This window comes from Heptranchias perlo, chromosome 8 (genome assembly GCF_035084215.1).
Source record: "Heptranchias perlo isolate sHepPer1 chromosome 8, sHepPer1.hap1, whole genome shotgun sequence".
Taxonomy (NCBI): Eukaryota; Metazoa; Chordata; class Chondrichthyes; order Hexanchiformes; family Hexanchidae; genus Heptranchias; species Heptranchias perlo.
The window spans coordinates 13582737-13608073 of NC_090332.1; the positions used below are offsets into that span (position 1 = coordinate 13582737).

Here is a 25337-nt window from a genome sequence, read left to right on the forward strand (position 1 = left end):
CTAATTATGAAGGACTTTGGGTTCTAATTTATTCATATCAGGAACACACAATAACCAGCAAGAATCAAATTTGGGGAAAAATACAGATGAAAGTTGAAAAAAAAAATATCCTTACCATTTACTTTACCTAAACCAGGTGCCTTGTTTTTCAATAGAGTGACTTGAATCTGTGGAATGTTTGTGATGTTTGAATTCAAGACAAACTTGAAGTCCACGTGTCCAACCATACAGGCTTTAGGCAAAACCAGCTCAAAGACATGTTCCTCCCAGCTGGTGCTATAAAAGAAATGCAGAAATATGTAAGTATCATGCACCACACAACGGTGTTGCACAAAACACTATATTTCAATAATGTTGACATCCCAGGAGCTGAAACCAACCAAATGTGAAACACTGTCAATTTTATCCAAAATCTCAAAGCTCTAATTCTCAGAAAACAAACACTGCTGTTGAAGCAATCTGGAAAATAATGTTCTTGTGAACATGCATAAAAACACACCATTTAGCTTGGGAAATAAATAGGGTGGGAAGTTGCAATACAATATTGGAAAATGTGAGGTTATGCACTTTGGCAGGAAAAATCAGAGAGCAAGTTATTATCTTAATGGCGAGAAACTGGAAAGTACTGCAGTTCAAAGGGATCTGGGGGTCTTAGTGCAAGAAAATCAAAAAGTTAGTATGCAGGTGCAGCAGGTGATCAAGGCGGCCAACGGAATGTTGGCGTTTATTGCTAGGGGGATAGAATATAAAAACAGGGAGGTATTGCTGCAGTTATATAAGGTATTGGTGAGACCGCACCTGGAATACTGCATACAGTTTTGGTCTCCATACTTAAGAAAAGACATACTTGCTGTCGAGGCAGTACAAAGAAAGTTCACTCGGTTAATCCCGGGGATGAGGGGGCGGACATATGAGGAGAGGTTGAGTAGATTGGGACTCTACTCATTGGAGTTCAGAAGAATGAGAGGCGATTTTATTGAAACATACAAGATTGTGAAGGGGCTTGATCGGGTGGATGCGGTAAGGATGTTCCCAAGGATGGGTGAAACTAGAACAAGGGGGCATAATCTTAGAATAAGGGGCTGCTCTTTCAAAACTGAGATGAGGAGAAACTTCTTCACTCAGAGGGTAGTAGGTCTGTGGAATTTGCTGCCCCAGGAAGCTGTGGAAGCGACATCATTAAATAAATTTAAAACAGAAATAGACAGTTTCCTAGAAGTAAAGGGAATTAGGGGTTACGGGGAGCGGGCAGGAAATTGGACATGAATTTAGATTTGAGATTAGGATCAGATCAGCCATGATCTTATTGAATGGCGGAGCAGGCTCGAGGGGCCGATTGGCCTACTCCTGCTCCTATTTCTTATGTTCTTAAGATGAGAACTCAGACTTTTGAGTGTGCACTGAATTTCCTCTGAACTCCTTCCATAGACCATGAAGAATATTCATTGGGGCAGAATTTGCAGTGAGCGGCGCCGTTCGTTAGAAAGTCTATGGACAAGTGCAAGTCTATGAGGTTTTTCACAGCAAGTTAACTGTAAGTTAGAGATCCATTCAGCGCGGCGCACCCTCTACAGGGCATCTTGGACCTGTGTGAACAGGGCAAGCAGCTACATACCCCCTTAACCAATCTGATTGACAGCACAGCATCTAAACCCAAAAGTGTAAGTTAGAATAGTGAATTCAGTGTCAAATCAGGTACAGTAAGCAAAATAAAGAGAGGGAGAGAAATATTGAATTGAGAGATGAGAGATAAAAAGGTATGGAAAAAAAAGTTTTATTAAAATGTCGAACAATAATTAAAAGCTGAAGAAATGAGATTCCACACTTGTAAAAGTTAATTTTCAGTGCCAGAGAGGTTGTTTGGCTGTAATTAAGACTTACCACGCCGTTAAAGGGTGCTTACACCGGAAAAGCCCTAACTTTTTGGGGGCGTTTAATCCGTACCTATGACGTCAGTACAGGAACTTCTCGCTGGTCAATTCATTTGAAAGGTGAGTCAGCCAGCGAGATGCCGTTTTCATGCAGCTTTTGGAGGAGCGGTGTGTCTCGGGCAGCAACATCCTGATTTCTGTGTTTAACTACGCATTTGCGGTGTTGCGAGTTACTGTTCGATTTGCACATAAATAATGGTGAGTGTTTACAGCAAAATCTGGCCGATTAAAAATCCCTCCTGCTTTAGTTGTGAATCATTCAAACCTTGAGGTAAACCACCAAAGACCAGTATTTGAAACTGAAAATCTAATTCTCTCCCTTAGAGCTTTCATTAGAATACGCATAAAACAGCAATCAAGGCTCACAAAAGACAATGTTTGCCCACATACTGCCAAATAAACATAAACTGGAAACAGCCCCACAAAATGCCTGTAATTGAATTGAATGGAAGGGCTTGGCCTATTGATCAGTCCCAAACACTAAATGATCCAAGACACAGCTTCCCATCCAAGGGAATGGCAGCAATCAACCGATCCACATCAAGACCTTGTCCTGAAGTGCATATTAATCAGTCAGTCTGGGATGTGCATTATTTGCGGTCTGCAGAAACAGCTGGATGATATTAACCCACTGCATGATGTAACCAGCTAGAAAGAATCCAATAAATAACCAATCAGATAAAAATACTTCATTTCTGTCACACCAACAACATATTTACTGTAGAAAAATCTCAAAGCACTTGAGGCGCAATCAAAAAAACAAACATCCAGCCAAAGGAGGAGATATTAGGAGGGGTGACCAAAAGCTTGGACAAAGAGGTGGGTTTTAAGGAGGAGAGGGAGGGATGAAGGGCAGGAATTCCAGAGCTTGGGGCTTAGGCAGCTGAAAGCTCAGCCCCCAATGGTGGTGCGGGGGGGTGGGGAGTGGTAGAGATACACAAAAGACCATGTCAGAAAAATGGAGAGTTCAAGGGAGGTTAGAGTGCTGGAGGAGATTTATAGAGATATGAAAGCATAAGGCCACGTAGGGAATTAAACACAACGATGAGAATTTTAAATCTGAGGCACTGGAAAGCCAGGAGCCAATGTAGATCAGCGAAGACAGAACTCATGGGTGAGTGGGACTTAAGAACATAAGAAATAGCAGGAGTACGCCATACAGCCTCTCGAGCTTGTACCACCATTGAATCAGATCGTGACTGATCTTCGACCTCAACTCCACTTCGACACCAACTCCCTACTAGGTGCAAGAAGCAAATTTTTGGATGTGCTGAAGTTTTTGGAAGGTGGAGAATGGGAGGCCAGCCAGGAGAACACTGGAATAATCGAGGCTGGAAATGACAAAAGCTTGGATAAGGGCTTCAACAGCAGATAGGCTGAGATGGGGTGGAAGTGGGCAATATTACATAGGTGGAAGTAAGGGAGTCTTTGTGATGCTGAATGTAGGCTTGGAGGCTCAGCTTGGGGTTGATTCGGACACAGACGCTGCAAAAGTCTGGTTCAGCCGGAGATAGTAGCTGAGGGAAGAGAAATCTATGGCAAAGGTAGAGTTTGTAATGAGGGGGCCAAGGATGATGGCTTCAATCTTTAACTGGAGGAAATTGCAGTTCACCCAAGATAGCAGTCTAAGAACACAGCAGTATGCAGTAATTCACAATGGTTTAAATGCCACCCTGCTAAAATAGGCTAGATTCTGAACAGATCTAGCAGCTCAAAACTGGGCATCCATGAGGCGCTGTGGGCCATCAGCAGCAGAACTGTATTCCAGCACAATCTGTAACCTCATGGCCCGGCACATTCCTCACTCTACCATTACCAACAAGCCAGGGGATCAACCCTGGTTCGATGAGGAGTGTAGAAGAGCATGCCGGAAGCAGCGCCAGGCGTACCGAAAAATGAGGTGCCAACCTGGTGAAGCTACAATTCAGGACTACATGCATGCTAAACAGCGGAAACAACATGCTATAGACAGAGCTAAGCGATTCCACAACCAACGGATCAGATCAAAGCTCTGCAGTCCTGCCACATCCAGTCGTGAATGGTGGTGGACAATTAAACAACTAACGGGAGGAGGAGGCTCTGCAAACATCCCCATCCTCAATGATGGCGGAGTCCAGCACGTGAGTGCAAAAGACAAGGCTGAAGCGTTTGCAACTATCTTCAGCCAGAAGTGCCGAGTGGATGATCCATCTCGGCCTCCTCCCGATATCCCCACCATCACAGAAGCCAGTCTTCAGCCAATTCGATACACTCCACGTGATATCAAGAAATGGCTGAGTGCACTGGATACATCAAAGGCTATGGGCCCTGACAACATCCCAGCTGTAGTGCTGAAGACTTGTGCTACAGAACTAGCTGCGCCTCTAGCCAAGCTGTTCCAGTACAGCTACAACACTGGCATCTACCCGACAATGTGGAAAATTGCCCAGGTGTGTCCGGTCCACAAAAAGCAGGACAAATCCAATCTAGCCAATTACCACCCCATCAGTCTACTCTCAATCATCAGCAAAGTGATGGAAGGTGTTGTCGACAGTGCTATCAAGCGCCACTTACTCACCAATAACCTGCTCACTGATGTTCAGTTTGGGTTCTGCCAGGACCATTCGGCTCCAGACCTCATTACAGCCTTGGTCCAAACATGGACAAAAGAGCTGAATTCCAAAGGTGAGGTGAGAGTGACTGCCCTTGACATCAAGGCAGCATTTGACAGAGTGTAGCACCAAAGAGCCCTCGTAAAATTGAAGTCCATGGGAATCAGGGGGAAAACTCTCCAGTGGCTGGAGTCATACCTAGCACAAAGGAAAATGGTAGCGGTTGTTGGGGGCCAATCATCTCAGCCCCAGGACATTGCTGCAGGAGTTCTTCAGGGCAGTGTCCTAGGCCCAAACATCTTCAGCTCCTTCATCAATGATCTTCCCTCCATCATAAGGTCAGAAATGGGGATGTTCGCTGATTATTGCAGTGTTCAGTTCCATTCGCAACACCTCAAATAATGAAGCAGTCCGTGGCCATATGCAACAAGACCTGGACAACATCCAGGCTTGGGCTCATAAGTGGCAAGTAACATTCGCACCAGACAAGTGCCAGGCAATGACCATCTCCAACAAGAGAGTCTAACCACCTCCCCTTGACATTCAATGGCATTACCATCACCGAATCCCCTACCATCAACATCCTGGGGGTCACCATTGACCAGAAACTTAACTGGACCAACCATATAAATACTGTGGCTACAACAGCAGGTCAGAGGCTGGGTATTCTGCGGCGAGTGACTCAACTCCTGACTCCCCAAAGCCTTTCCACCATCTACAAGGCACAAGTCAGGAGTGTGATGGAATACTATCCACTTGCTTGGATGAGTGCAGCTCCAACTAGACTCAAGAAGCTCGAAACCATCCAGGACAAAGCAGCCTGCTTGATTGGCATCCTATCCACCACCCTAAACATTTACTCCCTTCACCACCGGCGCACAGTGGCTGCAGTGTGTACCATCCACAGGATGCACTGCAGCAACTCGCCAAGGCTTCTTCGACAGCACCTCCCAAACCTGCGATCTCTACCACCTAGGGCAACAAGAGCAACAGGTACATGGGAACAACACCACCTGCACGTTCCCCTCCAAGTCAGACACCATCCTGACTTGGAAATATATTGCCGTTCCTTCCTCGTCGCTGGGTCAAAATCCTGGAATCCCCTTCCTAACAGCACTGTGGGAGAACCTTCACCACACGGACTGCAGCGGTTCAAGGCGGCGGCTCTCCACCACCTTCTCAAGGGCAATGAGAAATGGGCAATAAATGCCAACCTCGCCAGCGACGCCCATATCCCATGAACAAATAAAAAAAAACAAATTCATTAACAGAATTAAAGCACACTATAAATTAAATACTGCAAAATGTGTTCCACATTTTTCAGCTTTACCAATTGAGCAAACAAGTTTGCATTTCCCGTCTTGACATTTGTTTTGCTGTACCTGTCGGACTGCAGCTTCCAGGTGCGAGTATGCTGGGCTGCATCCCCATGGTGCTGCTGGTGCAGATGTTGTGGATGTCGCCTCTGCTGTTGCTCCTGCTGAACCTCCACCCAACATGGCGGGACCGTGGCCGAAAACCGTGGGGTCAACGTCTCAAATCTTGTGAGCTCCACCAGTGATGTCAATATTTCTGCAGAAAAAGGCTGGTCGACCAACAAGTCGACTCCTACAAAGAAGAATAAAAAGCTCAAAAACACTTAGCAGTAACACCCACTTTCTCCCCTACACTCCAAAAATAGGCTAATATTTGGCCACTACTGCATCAATGCTACATTTACTCAGAACTATTTTGGATTGCCACAAGCAGCACCACAAAAGATTTCACTCCTCTAGCCAAATTCCAATTAAAAGAGAGAAAAATGAACAACTCCAAAACAGAACCATCCCAACAGATAGACACATTGAAAAATCTCTCAAAGAAAACCTATTACCTTCATGGGGTCACATCCAAACTCAATACCAGTAATGTCATGTTGTATCCTCCTGTACTCACTGAACCCTCTTAACAGTACAACTAACTGCAGAGAACAAAATTAAATCTGGATTTATAATCCCAAGCTGCACATTTTCATTTCTGGTACAGTGCAAATTTGCCTCAGTGGTCAGGGGTTTAAAATTAGTAATTACATACAAATGGAAAATGTCCCTTTTAAAAAAAAAATAAACCAAAGGCAATGTTCCTGTTTGAGTAAAATCTAATTAAGTCTGACTTATGAAAGTCTCAGGAGCATGTGATTATGGATTCCCATTTGCTCACCAGCAAAATAAACCCATAATCTGACAACACATCCTGGTCATGTTTAATTAAAATTCAAAAAAATTATATTGAAGTAATGTTTTCATGTTGAGGGTTCAAAAGGTTTATGAATGAGCGGCCTGCCACACATAGTAACAAGCGCATTTACAAAAAGAGATGGATGCAGAGAAATCACTTAAGTTTGGTGAAAATCCAAAAAGTTAAAGTTACTGATACACCACACTTTTGAGACATACAAACAGGAGTCTTGCTCTGACTCCATCAGTTTACTGAAAACAAACTGAATATCTAAGAGGATTATGAAGTCTGCTTACTGTTTGGGAATGTGCCCATTACTGAGAAACTAAATGCTCACAGACAGTTAAGTACGAAAATGCTGCCACCTTCTCTCAAAAAAGCAGACACTGAAATATTTAGAAAACACATTGATTGATTTTCAACCTTCAATGAAAATCTCAGCTTCCTCCAGTGAACTCATTAAAAGGATTCCCATCTATCCACCTCCAAATGTTCGATCATCTCCAGCTCCATTTTTTTCCCATCCCTCCCCTTCTTACTCCATGAGATAGATAGATAGATATAATAGAAGTGATACACATATCTTTCTATCATATTTATATCCCTGTCTCTGACCTCCAATTCCACTCCCATTTGTATTACAACTCCTACTCAGAATAAATCAATCAAAATCTGGCCCTTTCCCCCCACCCCAGCTCACTGTGCAGGTTGCTACTAATACTTGGCCTGTAACTCACCACAGAGGGGGCTCCTCACAGCCGATTCCCTCCTTTTCATTTACACGGAACTTGCTCTCTCGCCTAACCTTTATTATGAACAGTTTGCAGCTTTTAAACTCTTGCTCTGCAAATTCATTCCTTTTTTGTGCCCTCAGTGTCAATGGGTCAGTTCCATTCACTTCTCTATTTGGTCACTTCTTACAAGATCAGAAATTCACAATAGAAAGAGCTGCAATCATAAACCTCTACCATGTCTCAAACATCTCAAAGCACTTCACATATAATCAATTACATTAAGTAGAGACTTCTGTAGGGAAAATGTGACAGCCCATTTTGGTACAGCAAGCTCCCATAAAAGTGTTATGAGAGGAATGGCCAGATGTGATAACAGAACACTTGGAGGGCATTAACGGGATTGGACAAAGTCAGCATGGGTTTATGAAAGGGAAATCACGCTTAACAAATCTACTGGAGTTTTTTGAGGACGTAACTAGTAGAATAGACAGGGGAGAACCAGCGGATGTGGTGTATTTAGATTTTCAGAAGGCTTTTGATTAGGTCCCATACAAGAGGTTAGTGTGCAAAATTAAAGCACATGGGATTGGGGGGAACATACTGGCATGGATTGAGAATTGGTTGATAGACAAGAAACAAACAGAGTAGGAATAAATGGGTCTCTTTCTGGGTGGCAGGCAGTGACCAGTGGGGTACCGCATGGATCAGTGCTTGGGCCCCAGCTATTCACAATATCAACGATTTGGATGAGGGAACTAAATGTAACATTTCCAAGTTTGCAGACGACAAAGCTGGGTGGAATGTGAGCTGTGAGGAGGGTGCAAAGAGGCTCCAATGTGATTTAGACAAGTTGGGTGAGTGGGCAAGAACATGGCAGATGCAGTATAACGTGGATAAATGTGAGGTTATCCACTTTGGTTGTAAAAACAGAAAGGCAGATTATTATCTGAATGGTGATAGATTGGGAAAAGGGGAGGTGCAATGAGACCTGGGTGTCCTTGTACACCAGTCGCTGAAAGCGAGCATTCAGGTACAGCAAGCAGTTAGGAAGGCGAATGGTATGTTGGCCTTCATTGCAAGAGGATTTGAGTACAGGAGCAGGGATGTCTTACTGCAGTTATACATGGCCTTGGTGAGACCACATCTGGAGTATTGTGTGCAGTTTTAGTCTCCTTATCTGAGGAAGGATGTCCTTGCCATGGAGGGAGTGCAACAAGGGTTTGCCAGACTGATTCCTAGGATGGCAGGACTGACGTATGAGGAGAGATTGGGTCGACTAGGCCTATATTCACTAGGGTTTAGAAGAATGAGAGGCGATCTCATTGAAACATATAAAATTCTAACAGGACTAGACAGACTAGATGCAGGGAGGATGTTCCCGATGGCTGGGGAGTCCAGAATCAGGGATCACAGTCTCAGGATACGGGGTATGCCATTTAGAAGATGAGGAGAAATTTCTTCACTTAGAGGGTGGTAAACCTGTGGAATTCTCTACCACAGAAGGCAGTGGAGGCCAAGTCATTAGATGTATTCAAGAAGGAGATAGATATATTTCTTAATGCTAGAGGGATTAAGGGATATGGGGAAAAAGCGGGAACAGGGTACTGAGTTAGACGATCAGCCATGATCATTTTGTAAGGAGTCTTACAACACCAGGTTATAGTCCAACAGTTTTATTTGAAATCGCAAGCTTTCGGAGCTTTCCTCCTTCGTCAGTTGGACTATAACCTGGTGTTGTAAGACTCCTTACATTTGTCCACCCCAGTCCATCACCGGCATCTCCACATCATGATCATTTTGAATGGCAGAGCAGGCTCCTAGTTTCTAGGTTCCTATGTTAGTTTGTTTTTGGTTGAAGGAAAAACGTTGGCCAAGACACAGAAATCCCAAAGGGTAGAACACAGGCTCAATTTCTCTCCTCCTCCTTCCCCTACAACTTCTAATCTTATCTGAGTAACTGGGCAACACTGAGCAAAGGTCAAGCATCTCCCTGAAAGGAATTAAAATATTCCATCACAAGAATTGATACTGCATTGTACACCTAAAGACTGAACACACGAGAAGCAAGGCAAATACCCGCCGACTTCCCAGATCAAGATTCTTACCTGTAATTCCAGGGCTAGAAGGGTTAGATGTGTGTCTGATTCCTTCGGACAACTGATCTATCCCTTTAGGAAGGTTGCCATCCACAAATATATCAGTTTCATCCGCATCTTCATAAGTCCCTCCAATCTGAAGGAAATGAAGTTCTCCACCTTTTTGAAAAAAAGAATTTCATCACAGCACATTCCCTAGTTCCAGCTCTCAACTTGAGGGGCAAATTAGTTCAGCCTGCAGACATCCCTATGGATGCATTCACTGCCCTTCCTCAGTCAGCCTACTTGAGTACATACACAAGACTGCAGCAAACCTGTTATTAAGGATTAATCTGATCATATTCATTCAGTATACTTAATGTTTATTATATGAAGATGAGGATCATTAATATCTACTTGATTACAGCTATTCTCAATCTTCAAAAATGCCCTTCAAATACACCCCTGCAGATGGCAGCCAGATTGTTTTTTGATCAGTCAACTGAATAACTTTTGCTGTAGGATATTTAATCATAAATTGCATCCAAGAAAATTGCAGATTACTGGCTACAGATTTAAGAACTCAAACTCTACACTATTCCATTAGCACCATAAAATGATCCTAGATCCTGTCAAATGGTGCCCAATTTATCTAAATTTCCTCCAACTGCAGTCAATTTGATATCCAGGTAAACTAATATTCCTGTTGACCATAAATTGGCAAAACATACATTACTTTTGCTGCATTTAAGAATGCTGCTTTTGTCTGGGCTAACAGATTGTCCAAACTGTGGAGAAACTATGTGGAGCACAAACATGACCTGACCACCCCCTCCCTCAATCAAGGTAAAACCTCAAGTCCAAATGCTGTATCAGCTGACCTATTCTAATTCTCAACTCCAATAGTTAATAATAAACAAACTAATTTTTCCAACCAGAAACGACAAAACAGCAATGACACTATTGCCATTTAAACTATTTCACAATTTATATTTTCAAAACAATAGGAACTAATTCGAACCATTTTCACATTAATCAAATGGAGCCATCCTGAGGACAGAGCTCCATAGGTGCTTGGAACAACGGCCCATCACCTCTTAGACCCAAGCACGGGCTGACAAAAGAACTGCCAGCTACAAGAATCCTATGTGATGCCACTTTGGGCAATCTCAACCCAGGATGAAATGAGTGATGGCATAATGCACAAACTGCCTATAATCCAGTGTAATAGAAATGCTATTATTCATACTATTATATGCAATCCTGATTATCTACCAGAATTTTCACAGGATGAAGCCTCGTGCAAGAATTGCCTCATTGCACAACTTTTGTTATTTTGCATTTCATTTTTTTTGATGAATAAAATCTACTTTGTTTCTTTTGTTACTTGGAACTGTAACCATGCCTGGGGTATCATGCAACAATAAATCTGAGGACTCTCGACTATCTGCCAAATCCCATTGTATTCGGCTTATAAAAGGTGCTATAAGGACTGGATTAATTCAAACTGGTGCATTGGGAAATTCTCTTAACTTGTATGTGCTCTATTCCCCAGCATCCTCTTCCTTCTCCACCGCTCCCTACCAAAATATTTCAAAGTTCATCTAGGGAGAAAAGCCTATAATTAAGGACACTGGAAGATTGATGCAAAAGTTATTGGGATTTTTCCTCTATTTCCAATGGAAAAGTTGCAAACTGTTGAAATGTACTGGTACCAAATCAGCTTAAGTTATTTATTAATCCCCCTCCCTTGTCAGATTAAATTCCTTCTCTTCCCCCCCCCCCCCGCCCCAGTACATGCTGGCATTCTATACCCTTCCCCACCACCGACCACACAGCCAGCTTTTCCCTGGTGTGTTTATCACCATCATCCCTAGCTCCATTCTGATCTGCTGCTCTGGAGGATCGACCTTTGCTGCACAATGGTGGGTGTGAATTCCTGACCTTGAAACACTATTCTAAGATCAGAAATTCCCACCCACAGTATGCAGAAGTATTTTATCTTCTGGAACTTCAGCAGCATCGGTTAGAAGCCAGGAGCAGTGGTGAGGGGCAAACCAGGGAGTGGAGCAGGACAATTTTCATAGGGCTGTATGAATCTCACTAACTCCACAATAAAAACGCGGCTGTAATTTTCCAGTGGTCTTGGGCAATAAGGAGTGGCCATCATGGATCTTTGAAACAAATGGTCATGCCTCACAAATCTAATGGAATTCTTTGAAAATCAGACCTTATTTGACCAGGACAGTCTAGTGAATTTTTTTTTCTTTATTTGTTCATGGGATGAGGGCGTTGCTGGCGAGGCCGGCATTTATTGCCCATCCCCAATTGCCCTTGAGAAGGTGGTGGTGAGCCACTTTCTTGAACCGCTGCAGTCCGTGTGGTGAAGGTTCTCCCACAGTGCTGTTAGGAAGGGAGTTCCAGGATTTTGCCCCAGCGACGATGAAGGAACAGCAATATATTTCCAAGTCGGGATGGTGTGTGACTTGGAGGGGAACATGCAGGTGGTGTTGTTCCCATGTACCGGCTGCTCTTGTCCTTCTAGGTGGTAGAGGTCGCGGGTTTGGGAGGTGCTGTCGAAGAAGCCTTGGCGAGTCGCTGCAGTGCATCCTGTGGATGGTACAGTGCGCCGGTGGTGAAGGGAGTGAATGTTTAGGGTGGTGGATGGGGTGCCAATCAAGCGGGCTGCTTTGTCCTGGATGGTGTCAAGCTTAGAGTTGTTGGAGCTGCACTCATCCAGGCAAGTGGAGAGTATTCCATCACATTCCTGACTTGTGCTTTGGGGAGTCAGGAGGTGAGTCACTCACCACAGAATACCCAGCCTCTGACCTGCTCTTGTAGCCACAGTATTTATGTGGCTGGTCCAGTTAAGTTTCTGGTCAATGGTGACCCCCAAGGAAGTTGATGGTGGGGGATTCGGCCACGGTAATGCCATTGAATGTCAAGGGGAGGTGGTCATTGCCTGGCACGAATGTTACTTGCCACTTATGAGCCCAAGCCTGGATGTTGTCCAGGTCTTGCTGCATGCGGGCTCGGACTGCTTCATTATCTGAGGGGTTGCGAATGGAACTGAACACTGTACAATCATCAGCGTCAATCCCCATTTCTGACCTTATGATGGAGGGAAGGTCATTGATGAAGCAGCTGAAGATGGTTGGGCCTAGGACACTGCCCTGAGGAACTCCTGCAGCAATGTCCTGCGGGTGAGATGATTGGCCTCCAACAACCACTATCATCTTCCTTTGTGCTAGGTATGACTCCAGCCACTGGAGAGTTTTACGAGGGCTCCTTGGTGCCAAACTCGGTCAAATACTGCCTTGATGTCAAGGGCAGTCACTCTCACTTCACCTCAATATAACCAAACAGAGCATAGTTTTCAGAAGATCTTTGATAATGTTCTGCATATTGCAGACAAGAGTGACTAGGGCTCATGGAATTAATTGGAAATTAGCTAATTGGATTAAAATCTCTTAACAATAGTCAGTAGGTGGCAAGATAAATAAGAAAGCTCTAGTTTTGAAGGGGGTACACAGCCTTAGTCCTTTCTACAGTATATGATTCTGTGGCCATTGCTGTTCAAATAACTCAAACTAGCAGAATGCTTTCTGAAGCAAGATAAAGTATGCTGATGACACCAAGCTAAGTACCCAAGTCAAATGTCAGGCTGATTATAATTCAAAGGGTTCGGAACTTTTTGTATTGATGACTTAAGCAATGTGAGCTGGATTTTAAAGTGGAAAAACGCAAGGTTATTGGACAATGGAATAGGAAACTTGTCAAGAAATTAAGCAATGTTCCTGCACTAAAATGGAACGTGATTTAGGAGTGAATGATGATCGATCATGGAAAGCTCTTAGTCAACACGTCCAATTATGTATGAGCTGGCAAGGGCAAGTGAAAAAATCTGGCTGATCACACATTGATATGACCAGAATCCGAAGTTAATACTGAATAATCTATGAATTTCAGAAAGCTAGCTTTCCTTAGTGCATGTGTACCCTGCATCACCTGAAACCTCAATTCTAACAAATTTTGTGTCACTTTTGTTTGATCGGAAGTAAAAATCTAATGAGTTTGGACCCACCCAGTATTATAGCAATTTGATCACAGCAAGCAAGATAAAATAACTTGAAGGTTCAAAGCAGTCGAGGGAAGGAAGAGGCTGTATGATTTTACTTAGCTAAATTTTATTGATGTTTAAGGGCTGTAGCTTGGAAGCAAAACTCAGTGTCAAACACTACTCTCAATTATGACTTGAATTTTGATACAATGACTACATTTATATAACCCTTCTCATCTAGTGCTGAGCATTTCACATGGTGGAAGAGGTGGACACCGAGCAGGGAATTGAAGAATTTAGGTGGGGACACAGAAGATGCGGTCGTTTGATCAAAGGGCAAGCTTTACCAATCTCCATGTCACATACATTCATGCGCACCAATTGAGACGGTGTGCACACGCGAGAGGACAAGGGGCTCTGGTCCCTTCTTAACACTTCATGTGCATTGTGTTAGGTCAGTCTGCAAGCGGTTAACTGAATCCATGCAGATAGTGATTAGAGGATTTGCCCTATAGAATGGATCAAGTCAACCTAAGGGAATAATTGAATGAGATGAATGGAGGATAAAAGCTACTGGTACTGGGATACATCGTAATAAATAAAGAACTTCCAACACTTGCATCCTAAGAGTTAGTCTAAAAAAAAATAAGGTTAAAACCTTTAATAACCAGAGATCCGCATTCAGATCAGTCTCAGTGGGGATTTCCACATGCGATTCCGGAGATGTCCTATTTTCCAATCTTGGCCAAATTATTTGGGAAAAGGTTTAGTAAACTAAGCAGGTGGGGAGCTCTCCAAGCACCAGTGAAGCACACTCTCCTTTTGCTTCCTCCTCTGTACAACCTGCCCCCGCCACATGAAACGGCTGCACTAAAACAGCCATGGAGATTACCATAGACTGGACTGTACAACTCAACTCTCTAATGGTGTAAACTTGGGAGAAGCAGGAAGGTTGCCTAGCTGGAGAAAATAGGGCAAAAATGCAGCCACTACACTGAGTAAAAGTCTGGTTCAACATCACTTTCTCCTCCAAATCCATAATTTCATTGTTACAGCTTTTCAGTGCTTCATTAACAAATAACCACTTTACAGGTTTTCAAACCCAGGGCTGCAAAAATCAAGGATCAATAGGCTTAATGAAGTTTTCCAAGCAACATTGCCTAGCATAGCAATTTAAACAAACAGAACAAGGCACACATGTACAACACTGACCCACATGGGCATTCTTAAAACTGACTGTAGCATACTATTTATACTGCGAACAAGAGCCACAGCCTAAATCTGGAGAGCTCTTTAGAAATCAATCAAATCTACATTTCCCCTTGAGACACTGGTTGTGAAGATAATGGAATTGACAAACTTCTGGGGAGGAAAAGGTTCATGTCTTATCACATCAACACAACTACAAATACCAGTAACAATGTCAATACTACAGAATCCATATCGACTAGTAGCCAGTAAGATACTAATTAGCTACCATACAGATGCCCTAACTGTTTGGCAGGCTCGTCAAAATTTCCCCAGTAACGGAAGATGCGTTCTTCTGAAACAGTACTTTTACTGCCAAAAAAAATCCTTTTTTTTAATAAAAACAGCATGCATCAGTTATCTGTCTCAAGAGGTAATCAGAAATGAAAATCTGACCCACACACAAAGCTGTAATATCAAGTAATAAAGTTTAACAATGACTTCAGTTTGTTAACAGTCCACGTGAAAATCAGGGATAATGCAAAAGAGCTGTTTTTCAATGTTTATGACAGATTATAATGCACTTGTGTTCAGTAATTTGATGTACAGTTGAACAGCAATTTGCAAATTTAAAAATCAGTATCATAAAAGGTAGAAAAATGAGCTCTTTTGCATTATCCTCGTTTTTCAGATGGACTGTTACAAGCATGCCCTAGGTTTAAATGAGTCAATATATTGTTCAACCCTGTCTTCAACTTATATTTTTCACATAAGAATTCAGACACATTCGGCATTTCAAAACTGAATTTGGTCAAAATTTTATATAGTTCTTTTATAGTAGTAAATGCCCCAAGGCACTTCAGGAGGTGAAACGGTTGCAAGTAGCAGCAGTGATACGATAGCTTTTCGTAAGGCTCTTAAAAGCAGGGACTGAAATATCAAGGGGAATGGATAGCGAGAGCACCAAAACAGCAATATTGAAGATTGAAGGCTCTGCCACACAAGGCTGACCCAGGGGTTTGGGAATGGGACAGAGGTGATTGGAGAGGCACAAGGGGCCAGAATTAGAATCGGAAAGAGCATGAGCTGGGATTTAGAGCTGGAGGAGGCTTCAGAGATAAGATGGGCCGAGGCCAAGGAGGGGTTTGTAAAATGAGGGGTTTTTGGATTTGGTATATTGGGGAACAGGAAGCTAACAAAGGTCAACAAGGACTCAGTAACAAACAGGATGTGGTCAGGAAACCCTCAAGGAGAACACTGAAGAAGTTGAATCTGCAGATAAAAGGTGTTGACAAAGATTTCAGCAGAATGGGCTGGGAGAGGAGGGGGGAGGGAGGTGCCTCAGGCAATCGATATTGTGAAGTTGGAAGCAAACAACCTCGCCAATAGTGTGTGAGGTGTGAGACTTAGTTCAGGTTTTGCACCCTCAGCAAACAACTGAGGTGTTGCACCCTCAGCAAACAACTGAGGAAGGAATATAGTCAGGTGCAAGGATACTGGTTTTCTTGGTGGGTGCCAAATAAGACGACTTTGGTCTTCACAATGTTCAAATGGAAGAATTACCATCACCTGACTATATGCCTTACTCCGTTGTTTGCTGAGGGTGCAAAACCTCAATATCCCTTAGATCCTGAACTAAATCTCAAACCTCACACTACCCTGGACCATTTATGTAGACCACCTTGCAGTTATAATGGGCAGCGGTCTTCAATCTATCCCCTGAAAGAGACATGGTCCACAGAACAGAAGAGGAAATAGTGTAGAAACTATAATGTAGGGACAGGGAGGGGAAACTGTACAGTCAGCATGCAAGGCTTTGCTTCTCTGGCTGTTGATACAATGACCACGTTTATGTAGCCCTTCTCACCCAGCCCTCTGAGTATTTTACGTGGAGGAAGAGTTGGACACTGTGCAGGAAATTTTTACGTGAGTATAAATGTTTTTACTCCAATTCCTCGCCCATCTACATGCTCTATGGGAGAGGATGGGTTCCCAGATCGCCGCCAATGCCATCTACAGTGTGTCACCAAGTGGTGTGTCTGAATGGCCAAAGTAACAGGCCATCTAATTCCACTGCAAGGGAAATGGGAGGGGGGGGGGGGGGGTGGTGGCTAAAGAGGCAAAGATGTGGAGTGGGAAGAAAATCAATAATCGATATGTTAACAGAGGATTAAAAGAATAAATAGATCTTTGTAAGGTATTTTGCTGTTACCCCGAAAACTGCAGGACACTGGTCAGTTTCAAAGAAATGTAAAATCCCAATTCACTGATTTACATTTTGTATAAATGAAAGTATGTCCCAACATACTATGGGGCTTAAACACCAGCATGGACCTGTTGGGCCGAATGACCTGTTTCTGTGCTGTATATTCTATGTAAGTTTGTGCAACAAGCTGTCAGCTACTTTGAACACAGTTTGACAGTACAAATCACATGCAACACAATGCCCAACCATGGAAAAGAGTGAACCATACAAACCTTTTTAAATTACACAAGGGTAAAGTGCACTTAGTAACATCTGATACATGAAACATTTCAAGCTAAGAGTGGTAAATCCCACAGAAAATCTTGGCCTTTAAGAATTACACTTTTTGACAAGACAAAGTTGTTAGTGAAACTGTCTTACCATAGGTGCAAGCACAAAGTCTGTCTGTTCCAGAGCAGTACACCACTGAGATAAAAGGATCTAGCTCATTACTACTCTCTTTTTGAGGCGGCTCCACTTTAGCCAGAGTTTCAAAGTTTGAGAGATCTAGTATTTTTACAAATCCTCCCTGAGTAGTAACTACTAAGTGCCCCAGATTAGAGGCATCAGGTTTCTTTTCTCTCACAATCCCGTTTTTTGAGGTCAAAGGCGTTTCATCTATTATTTCCTCGCAGTCATCTTCTCGATTATCCAACACATCCGGTGGAAGTAATATTAGTGAGGTAACCGCATCCTGTGGATCCTTTATATGTTGCACTTTAACAGGCTGCTCTTCTAAAGTTACTATCCTTGTGCTGTAATTCATTTTATAAAGCAGAAGATAACCACCACTCAGATTTCTTTGCTCAGGCTGGATTATGAGTGGAGTTTTTGTGTCAGTTGGTGGATCTTCCTGAAGAAAACCAATATCTGCATTAATCCCTATGGTTAGGTTGGATTCTAAATCTCCTTTACTTCTATTACACAGTGCCGAGTTCAACTTATTTAAATTATTCAAGGCCTCTACTTGACTTATTGCACTCAGGGATGTAACAGGACAAGTCCGCAGTCCTATCAAAAGATGAATTCCGTCAGCACAGGGAGTGATAGAATCAACATGGAGGTTCTCCTCTTCAGCAAACTTTGGCAGCCGCAGGCAATGGACTAGGGCACCAGGTTTCGGAACCAGTGAACTCCATTTATCAGAGTCTACAGAGGCAAGGTTGGCTGCAGCATCAGCAAATTGCTGAATGTATGTCATAGGAGGGTCCTGCAACAAGAGCTGTTCCTGGCTATCTAATTCCATTTCTATTATCTGTGGAACAGTGAAACCTTCATCATGTAAACTTTTACTCACAAGATTGTTCATTTGTGCAAAAACTTTACCTGCCTTTTCATCAGATTCTTTAATGCTATAAAGCAACAATAAAGGCAAGGTCCTTCTTACTAATGGTGAACTCAGCTCAGAGTTACTGCAGGATTCATTGTCCATAGTCACTTGCTCAGACACACTTTCGCCTTGAGTCCTACTTAAAGAGTCCAGAGACCTCCGTGAGTGACTACTAATAGGAGAAGCAGCAGCAGATTTGTAAGATAATAAAACTCCTGCTAACAAACACGGAAAGGGAATGTTGTGCTGCTCAGCATGCTTTTCCTTAGTTTTTTCACTCTTGTTGTTGACCGTGGATGTGTTGCCACCCAGTTCCTCCAGGTCCTTAACAGTGTCCTCAAGTACATTTGCTACGATTTCCCATTGAAGTTTCTCAGGCTGCTGAAGGATACTTAGTGCAGTCACATCTATACTGACGTCCATGCTGCACTCCTTCTGAGAAGTATGCCCTAATAAAAATAAGATTTTCATGTTAATATTCTATAACACTGGCTGGTGCTGCTAAATCTTTTACTTCCAGACTAATAACTACTACAACTCAGCACAATTATAAATCCTCACAACCACCATAACCACTGCTTAAGAAAAGTTCATGAAGGGGTATATTTAAATGTTTACTTGTGCAAAATGACACTACTAAACTTAGATAGTGAAGAAAGGACCTCTCAAATCCCCCAAAATATACATTACATCCTGAAGGTTTAGTTATTAAATACAAAATATGTCATCAAGTAGACTCACGCAGCGTCCTTGCAACTGCTGCGCAAAAGGAATAGAAAGAAAAACTTTAATTTATATCATGCCTTTCACAAGCTCAGGTCATCCCAAAGCACTTCTCAGCCAATGAAGTACTTTTCAAGCGTGGTCACTGATGTAATGTAGGAAATGCAGCAGCCCCACAAACAGCAGAGATAAATCAGTCTTTCTTTTTAAAAAGGTGTTGGTTAAGGGATAAATATTGACCAGGATACCAGAGAGGTCTCCCCAGCTCTTCAAATAGTTACGTGGGATCTTTTACATCCACCTAAGATAGACAGGGCCTCGGTTTAACGACTCATCCGAAAGACAGCACCCCCTCAGTACTGCACTGGAGTATCAGCTTAGGTTATGTGCTCAAGGCTTTGAAGTAGAGCTTGAACCCACAACTTTCTGACTCAGAGGCAAGAGTGCTACCAACTGAGTCACGACTGCCATCTTAGGTCACACTTTACTTATGGGATGAACTTAGCTGGAAATGTGGAATTTACCAGCATTTTCTATACATTTCACGTGGAGAGCAAAATGCATTAAATTGGTCTCACTGGTAAGAGCTAATTGAGGAGGAGATGATCAAAAAACGATCATGTGCGGTTAGGTCATGTGATGGAGTTAAGATACAGATCAGCTATGATCTAATTGAATGGTGGCACAGGCTCAAGAGGCTGACTGACCTATTCCTGTTCCTATGATGTCAGCAACTTTTTTTTTAAAAAAGTTTTCCAATCTATATCAGAGGTAATTAAAAATTATATAATTAACTTTATTGCCCAAGAATTTGCTTTTTACTTCCTGACTGATAAGAAAGCCAATTCCCAGCTCAAGTTACCATGTTCCCAGGAACTGGTGTAGCGTAGCCTCTGAACAATTAGCTTGGATATACTGGAATCAGGCAGCCAGCAACCGACACTGATCCAGCATAGTGAAGAATACACCAGTGTTATGGAAAGTGGTAGTCTGGGTGGAAAAAAACTTTCCCATTTTGATCTTACCTGTTGCTGAATCTGATCTGGAATGCTCTTCACTATCAGAATCTTCCAGCTGATCATCACTATATTAAAAAAAAGCACACTTTGATGAAGCATATGCAAATGCAATAGGAGCTGCATTATGAAATTTTCCAACAACTGGATATTATGTCAACTTGAAGCACCAATTCAGGACAAAAATTCAAACTTTTACTTTAATTAGTTCATTACCTGTCACCTTCTAATTTCGGTATATCAGAACAACTGGAAGAGTCTTCTAACCATGCCAGTGTTGGTCTCCGGGATTCGCTACCTGGCACGTGTTCCACCCCAGGTATAGAAATCTGCCTCAAAATTGCTGCATCATATGGATTGATGTCAAATTTCAAATGAACCTGGATTTTTTTTTTAAAAAAAGGTAGTTAAAAAGATGTCTCTGGTGCATTAAACAGTTGATCCTATCTGGCACAGCAGACATGGACATGTTGGGCCGAAGGGCCTGTTTCCATGTTGTAAACTTCTATGATTCTATTAAGGCTCCAACCCACAGCACCACAGAGTGCGAGAATGCAGGCTCCTGGAAACAATTCTCCCCTGATGGGAAAGAGTGGAAAGGTACAAGCAAAGGCCACACATTTCCCCAAAAGGAACAAATGTCAATGAGATTTATCCTCCTAGCAGCCAGTATTAGAGTGGCACTACCAGAGACCTAGGAGTAGGACACCAATCCTCACCAAGGGATGATATCCAACAACCTGAAAAAGTAAAGTACCTTTTAAAATGTCTTTAGAATTTTAATACACACATTTCTCTCTGGTACTTTATGGTTTGCATAGGGTTTCTTTGCAGAAAGTACTGGATGATGCACCTTTCATAGAAATTGCCCAGTACAATTTGACTTTAATTGTAAATATTTGACCTAATGGCAAATAAATACAACATAATTCTGCCAATGCCTTTCCATTGCTCTCCATTCCCCAGTTACATTCGCTACATCAAGTCACTTACTTAGGGTACATAACACCCTGATCTGTTTGTAGACTAATATTTTCTTAAAACAGAATGCCAGGAAACTGGCAGTAAAACAGAATTATTTAAAAAGCTTAATGGCCCAACATTGGACAACAAGAGTAGCACCATGAAGGAGCGAGAGACGCAGCAAAACAGCCAATGAAGTACTTTTGAAGTGCAGTCACCGTTGGAATGTAGGGAAACAGGGCAGCCAATTTGTGCACAGCAAGGTCCCACAAACAGCAATGAGATAACGACCAGATCATTTGTTTTAGGAGTTGATTAAGGGATAAATATTGGTCAGGACACTGGGAGAACTCCCCTGCTCCTCTTCGAATGGTGCCGTGGGATCCACCAGAGGGCTGACATGGCCTCGGTTTAACGTCTCATCCGAAAGACAGCAACTCCAACAGTGCAGCACTCCCTCAGTACTGTACTGAGTGTCTGAATAGATTATGTGCTCGTCTCTGGAATGGGACTTGAACCCACAACCTTCTGACTCAGAGGCGACATTAAGCCATGGCTGACACCTGTACCAGAGGTTAACTATAGCCTAGAATGACGAAAACAAAGTCTTCTCTCTACCACCCAAAAAGGTCCTAAGTGAAGGTACGTGAGCAGAATCTGGCCAATTACTGGCGAGATCCGCTCAACAGAGAGAAGCTGCCCAAGGTTCTGCACTAAATATCACAATGGGCCAGTATGGTGTGCCCTTCTGAGGTTGAAGCCAATGCATTCTGCATCTAAACTATTGAACTATTTCTGGAGTGGAAGCTGGTGTGAGGAAAGAAATGGGAAGACAGAAGAGGAAAACATGCATCTCTACCAACACAAAAATGGAATTCACCTTAGGTGAACTTCACTCCACTTTAGCCTTGATCTCGAAGGATTTTCCAAGATGAATTCTCAAAAATAGGTTTCACAACCAGGCACAATGTACAGTTTAAACATTGTGCATGAAAACTAACATCCTGTGCTATTGACTGATAAGAGATGGGTTTGCACCCCTATACCAGTAATTACCTATATACATACTTCTCAACAGCCAATTACATTTATCCAGCTGGTTTGAGAGGTCCTTCAGAAGGAAAACAGAGTGATAATTAAAACTCAGACGATCACTAAATAAAATAAGTGATACCTTCATCATTTTAGATACATCCCATATACAGATCTTCCCACGCCTTGTTGAAGCCGCTAAGAAATGAGGACAGCTTCCAAAGCCAACACATGCTATTCGATCGGGGACATCTACGCTGGGAAACTGCGCTGGACTTGTTGCCAACGTTATTGACAGTGGCACATTTTGTGTGTGTTCACCTTTCACAAATGGGCAGTTAGGAGAATGCCGTTCGTGTTCTGACCTATGTTGTATTAAAAAAATGTTAAAATTGTCAAGACTACAAATACAGACAAGGCCTCCACAATCCCACAAGTACTATTTTATGAAATTTGATCAAATTGCTTCAAAGTTAAAGGCTCAATAAAAGTATTCTACTTATTACAATTGCTGCGGCTCTATTTCCTGCCCATAAGCCATGTATTTAACAAATTAAATTCTGCAATTGACAAACAGCAGCTTGTAAAATGTTAATGTAGATTTAATAGGGAGACAAATCTACTTTTTTTGTGCACAAGATAAAATCCAAAAATGAAATGCATTGAGATCATACAAAAAAAGAGAATGCTACAACTTATCAGGTGTCTCGAAATAGATGTTAAAAGTTTACAATTTTCTACAGATCGTCTCCATTTAAAAGAAAAACACAGACACCAATAGCAAAAGATTACTCCATAAAATAGTTGCAAATCTCAGGTGCAAAATTCTCCAGCTGGCTGAAAGCACATACATTTGGTCACTGATAATTTTAGAATAAAATAATGGTATATTTTAAGTTAATACATACCACAAAACAGTTACTGGTTCCTGCCTGCACCCCACCCCACCCCCTTCTCCTCACCCACTATTATGGGACTCTGTTCTGGTCTTTTCAAGGTATTATTGCTGGGAATATTATTGCACATTGCAGAAAATAGCAAATATCCCCTAACAGTATTAGGAAAACATCAAGTAAACCCCATATAGTGTGCAGCCACACTCATAAGGGCATCAACTCCATACTTTCTGAATAGAAAGAATTCTGTGTAAATACTGCAGCAAGTCCAACTATCTTGATTTTATCCACTTAATGCACACATGGAATTACACGTCTTACTTACCACGGTTCATCTGTGGGCTCCCAGCACACCAGGCATACACTACATGTAAAACACATGGCCCGGTCATCCCCAGAGGAGGCTGGCTAAATAAAAAGCAAAACAAGGATTCAGGTCAGCTTATTTGATAATGTTTGCTTCAGTTCTCAAAAGCTTAGACAAAATTAAAGAATGCTTTGCAAGTCCACTGAATAGTGATCAGGAGCAGGAGTCCCATTGGACTTTTCCCCCTCCGTTAGCCAAAAGGCAACTAGTCTAAGCCAACTGATTCCCAACCTGATCAATTAACTCAGTACAGACCAGAAATGGAACATGGGACCTTTTGGCAAAGTCATTTTTACTCATGATCCAGTGTTGAAAATGCAATTTGTGTTTCTTACATGGGGTCACCATGTTACTTTGGTGAGTTCAGATGAAGAAATCTATCTCCTCTCATGAATTGAAGTTAAACAATACTACAAAAAGGTTGACTCAACAGTAAAAGGTAAAAGTTAACTTTTCCACATTATACTCTTTGCTTCCCCCAAATCCTGAGTTTTTACATTTATATAATTTCAATAATTCTGTTCATTACATAGTTCGAAAGTACAAAAACAACAAAAGCTAGGTACTTTACGATACTGGGAATGACTATTAAGAACTTACTTGGTGATAGAATCCTGCCTGAGCCATTGGATCAGGCTGAGCCCATCTGTATCCTACATGTGGCCAAGAGGTGAAGGTTTCTCGTCTGTTAGCCTCACTATACATTAGCGACCTAAATAGAGAGTTGAAATTGTTTATATTGCACAGATTTAAGGGTAATGCGAGTTTGCCTTGACTGCTACTTCATCACTTGTAATGGACGCATGAAACTTTTGTTACGGGTTGGGGACGGGGAGGGCGGTGATGCACCACTTGTGATACAAATGGCCACACCCAGCTTGTCTTACATTTAAGAACAAACTTCTCAAACTATTTTATTCTGTATCTCCTATCCACAAGGTGCTAAGCCAGAATGGCCATCTGCAGGATTCCTTAGGGAGGCACTTATGTTTCCCCAATTCCAGCTTCATTGAAATATCCCACATTCGTGTGCAGGGACCAGAAATGGAGGGTTTCTACAGGAAGAAGGGTTAAATGCAAAGCAAAAATACAGGTAGAGTATTTAAAAAAGAAACGATAGGGTGGGGAGGGTGGAAGATAAAGAGGAAGAGAGGAAACTAATTTATTTTGAGAATACTTTCTCCTACAATAATAATGCCTTTTACTCAAGTTTCTATGTTTATGTGTTGCAGCAACAGGAATTTTTTTGACTTGCTATGTTGAAGGAAAGATTATTGAAGAAAACAACGGCGTCAATGCTCAATCTACCAAAGGACGATTGAGACAAAATTACCATACCATTAAGAGTTGCTTCTTTAAAAGCACATCTGTGGATCATATCTGTGCCTCTATTAGTGACTTCTTTTAAGTTAAAGCCTGAACAGAGGAAATTTATGCAAGAGCTAAGCATGAACTCCAACAGTTAAACAATTCAATAGTTGGGTAACTAGTTAGCCAACACAGCATATCGTTATTAGACTTTATATAATCTGAAATAAAACGATGGCAAATTTAACATTATGACTTAGTTCTATTCTAAGAATAGTAAACTATCTCATACCTGTCCACTGAGCGGCCAGGACCCACACCAAGTTCAGGTCGCGCACTTGGTAAGAGGTAGGATAGCCTATCCATTACAATATTCACATCATTCTATGAATATTATTTTCAGTCTGTTAGATTGAGTGAACACATGGAACAGATGCAGTTTTTAAAAAATAGGCCTTAACAAATAACTATTTTTGGACCTGGCTGTAATCCCATGGTAATTGCGACTCCATTTTGGCACTAGCTACCATTTTGGACATGGCAGAAAGGCCTAAATAACCAGAGCAGGAGAGGGGTGGGGGGGGCGGAAACATGAAAGCAGAACTTCTTTCAACTTCAAAACCCAGCAAAACAAAATTAATTGATACACAGAAACTTCATT

The 25337-nt window shown here is 42.2% G+C and overlaps 1 protein-coding gene across 1 annotated transcript in view; it reads right to left on the reverse strand.

Moving 5' to 3' along the window:
* Positions 1 to 25337, reverse strand: part of birc6 (baculoviral IAP repeat containing 6) — a 199698-nt gene that overhangs the window by 149327 nt on the left and 25034 nt on the right. The window contains exons 5-13 of the mRNA XM_067988688.1: positions 23969 to 24080; positions 23327 to 23409; positions 22248 to 22470; positions 20327 to 20490; positions 20120 to 20178; positions 17423 to 18820; positions 9579 to 9728; positions 5905 to 6130; positions 116 to 276 (exon numbers count right to left, since the gene is read on the reverse strand). Coding sequence (XP_067844789.1) covers positions 116 to 276; positions 5905 to 6130; positions 9579 to 9728; positions 17423 to 18820; positions 20120 to 20178; positions 20327 to 20490; positions 22248 to 22470; positions 23327 to 23409; positions 23969 to 24080 — 2576 coding nt within the window. The remainder of the gene's footprint in view (positions 1 to 115; positions 277 to 5904; positions 6131 to 9578; positions 9729 to 17422; positions 18821 to 20119; positions 20179 to 20326; positions 20491 to 22247; positions 22471 to 23326; positions 23410 to 23968; positions 24081 to 25337) is intronic.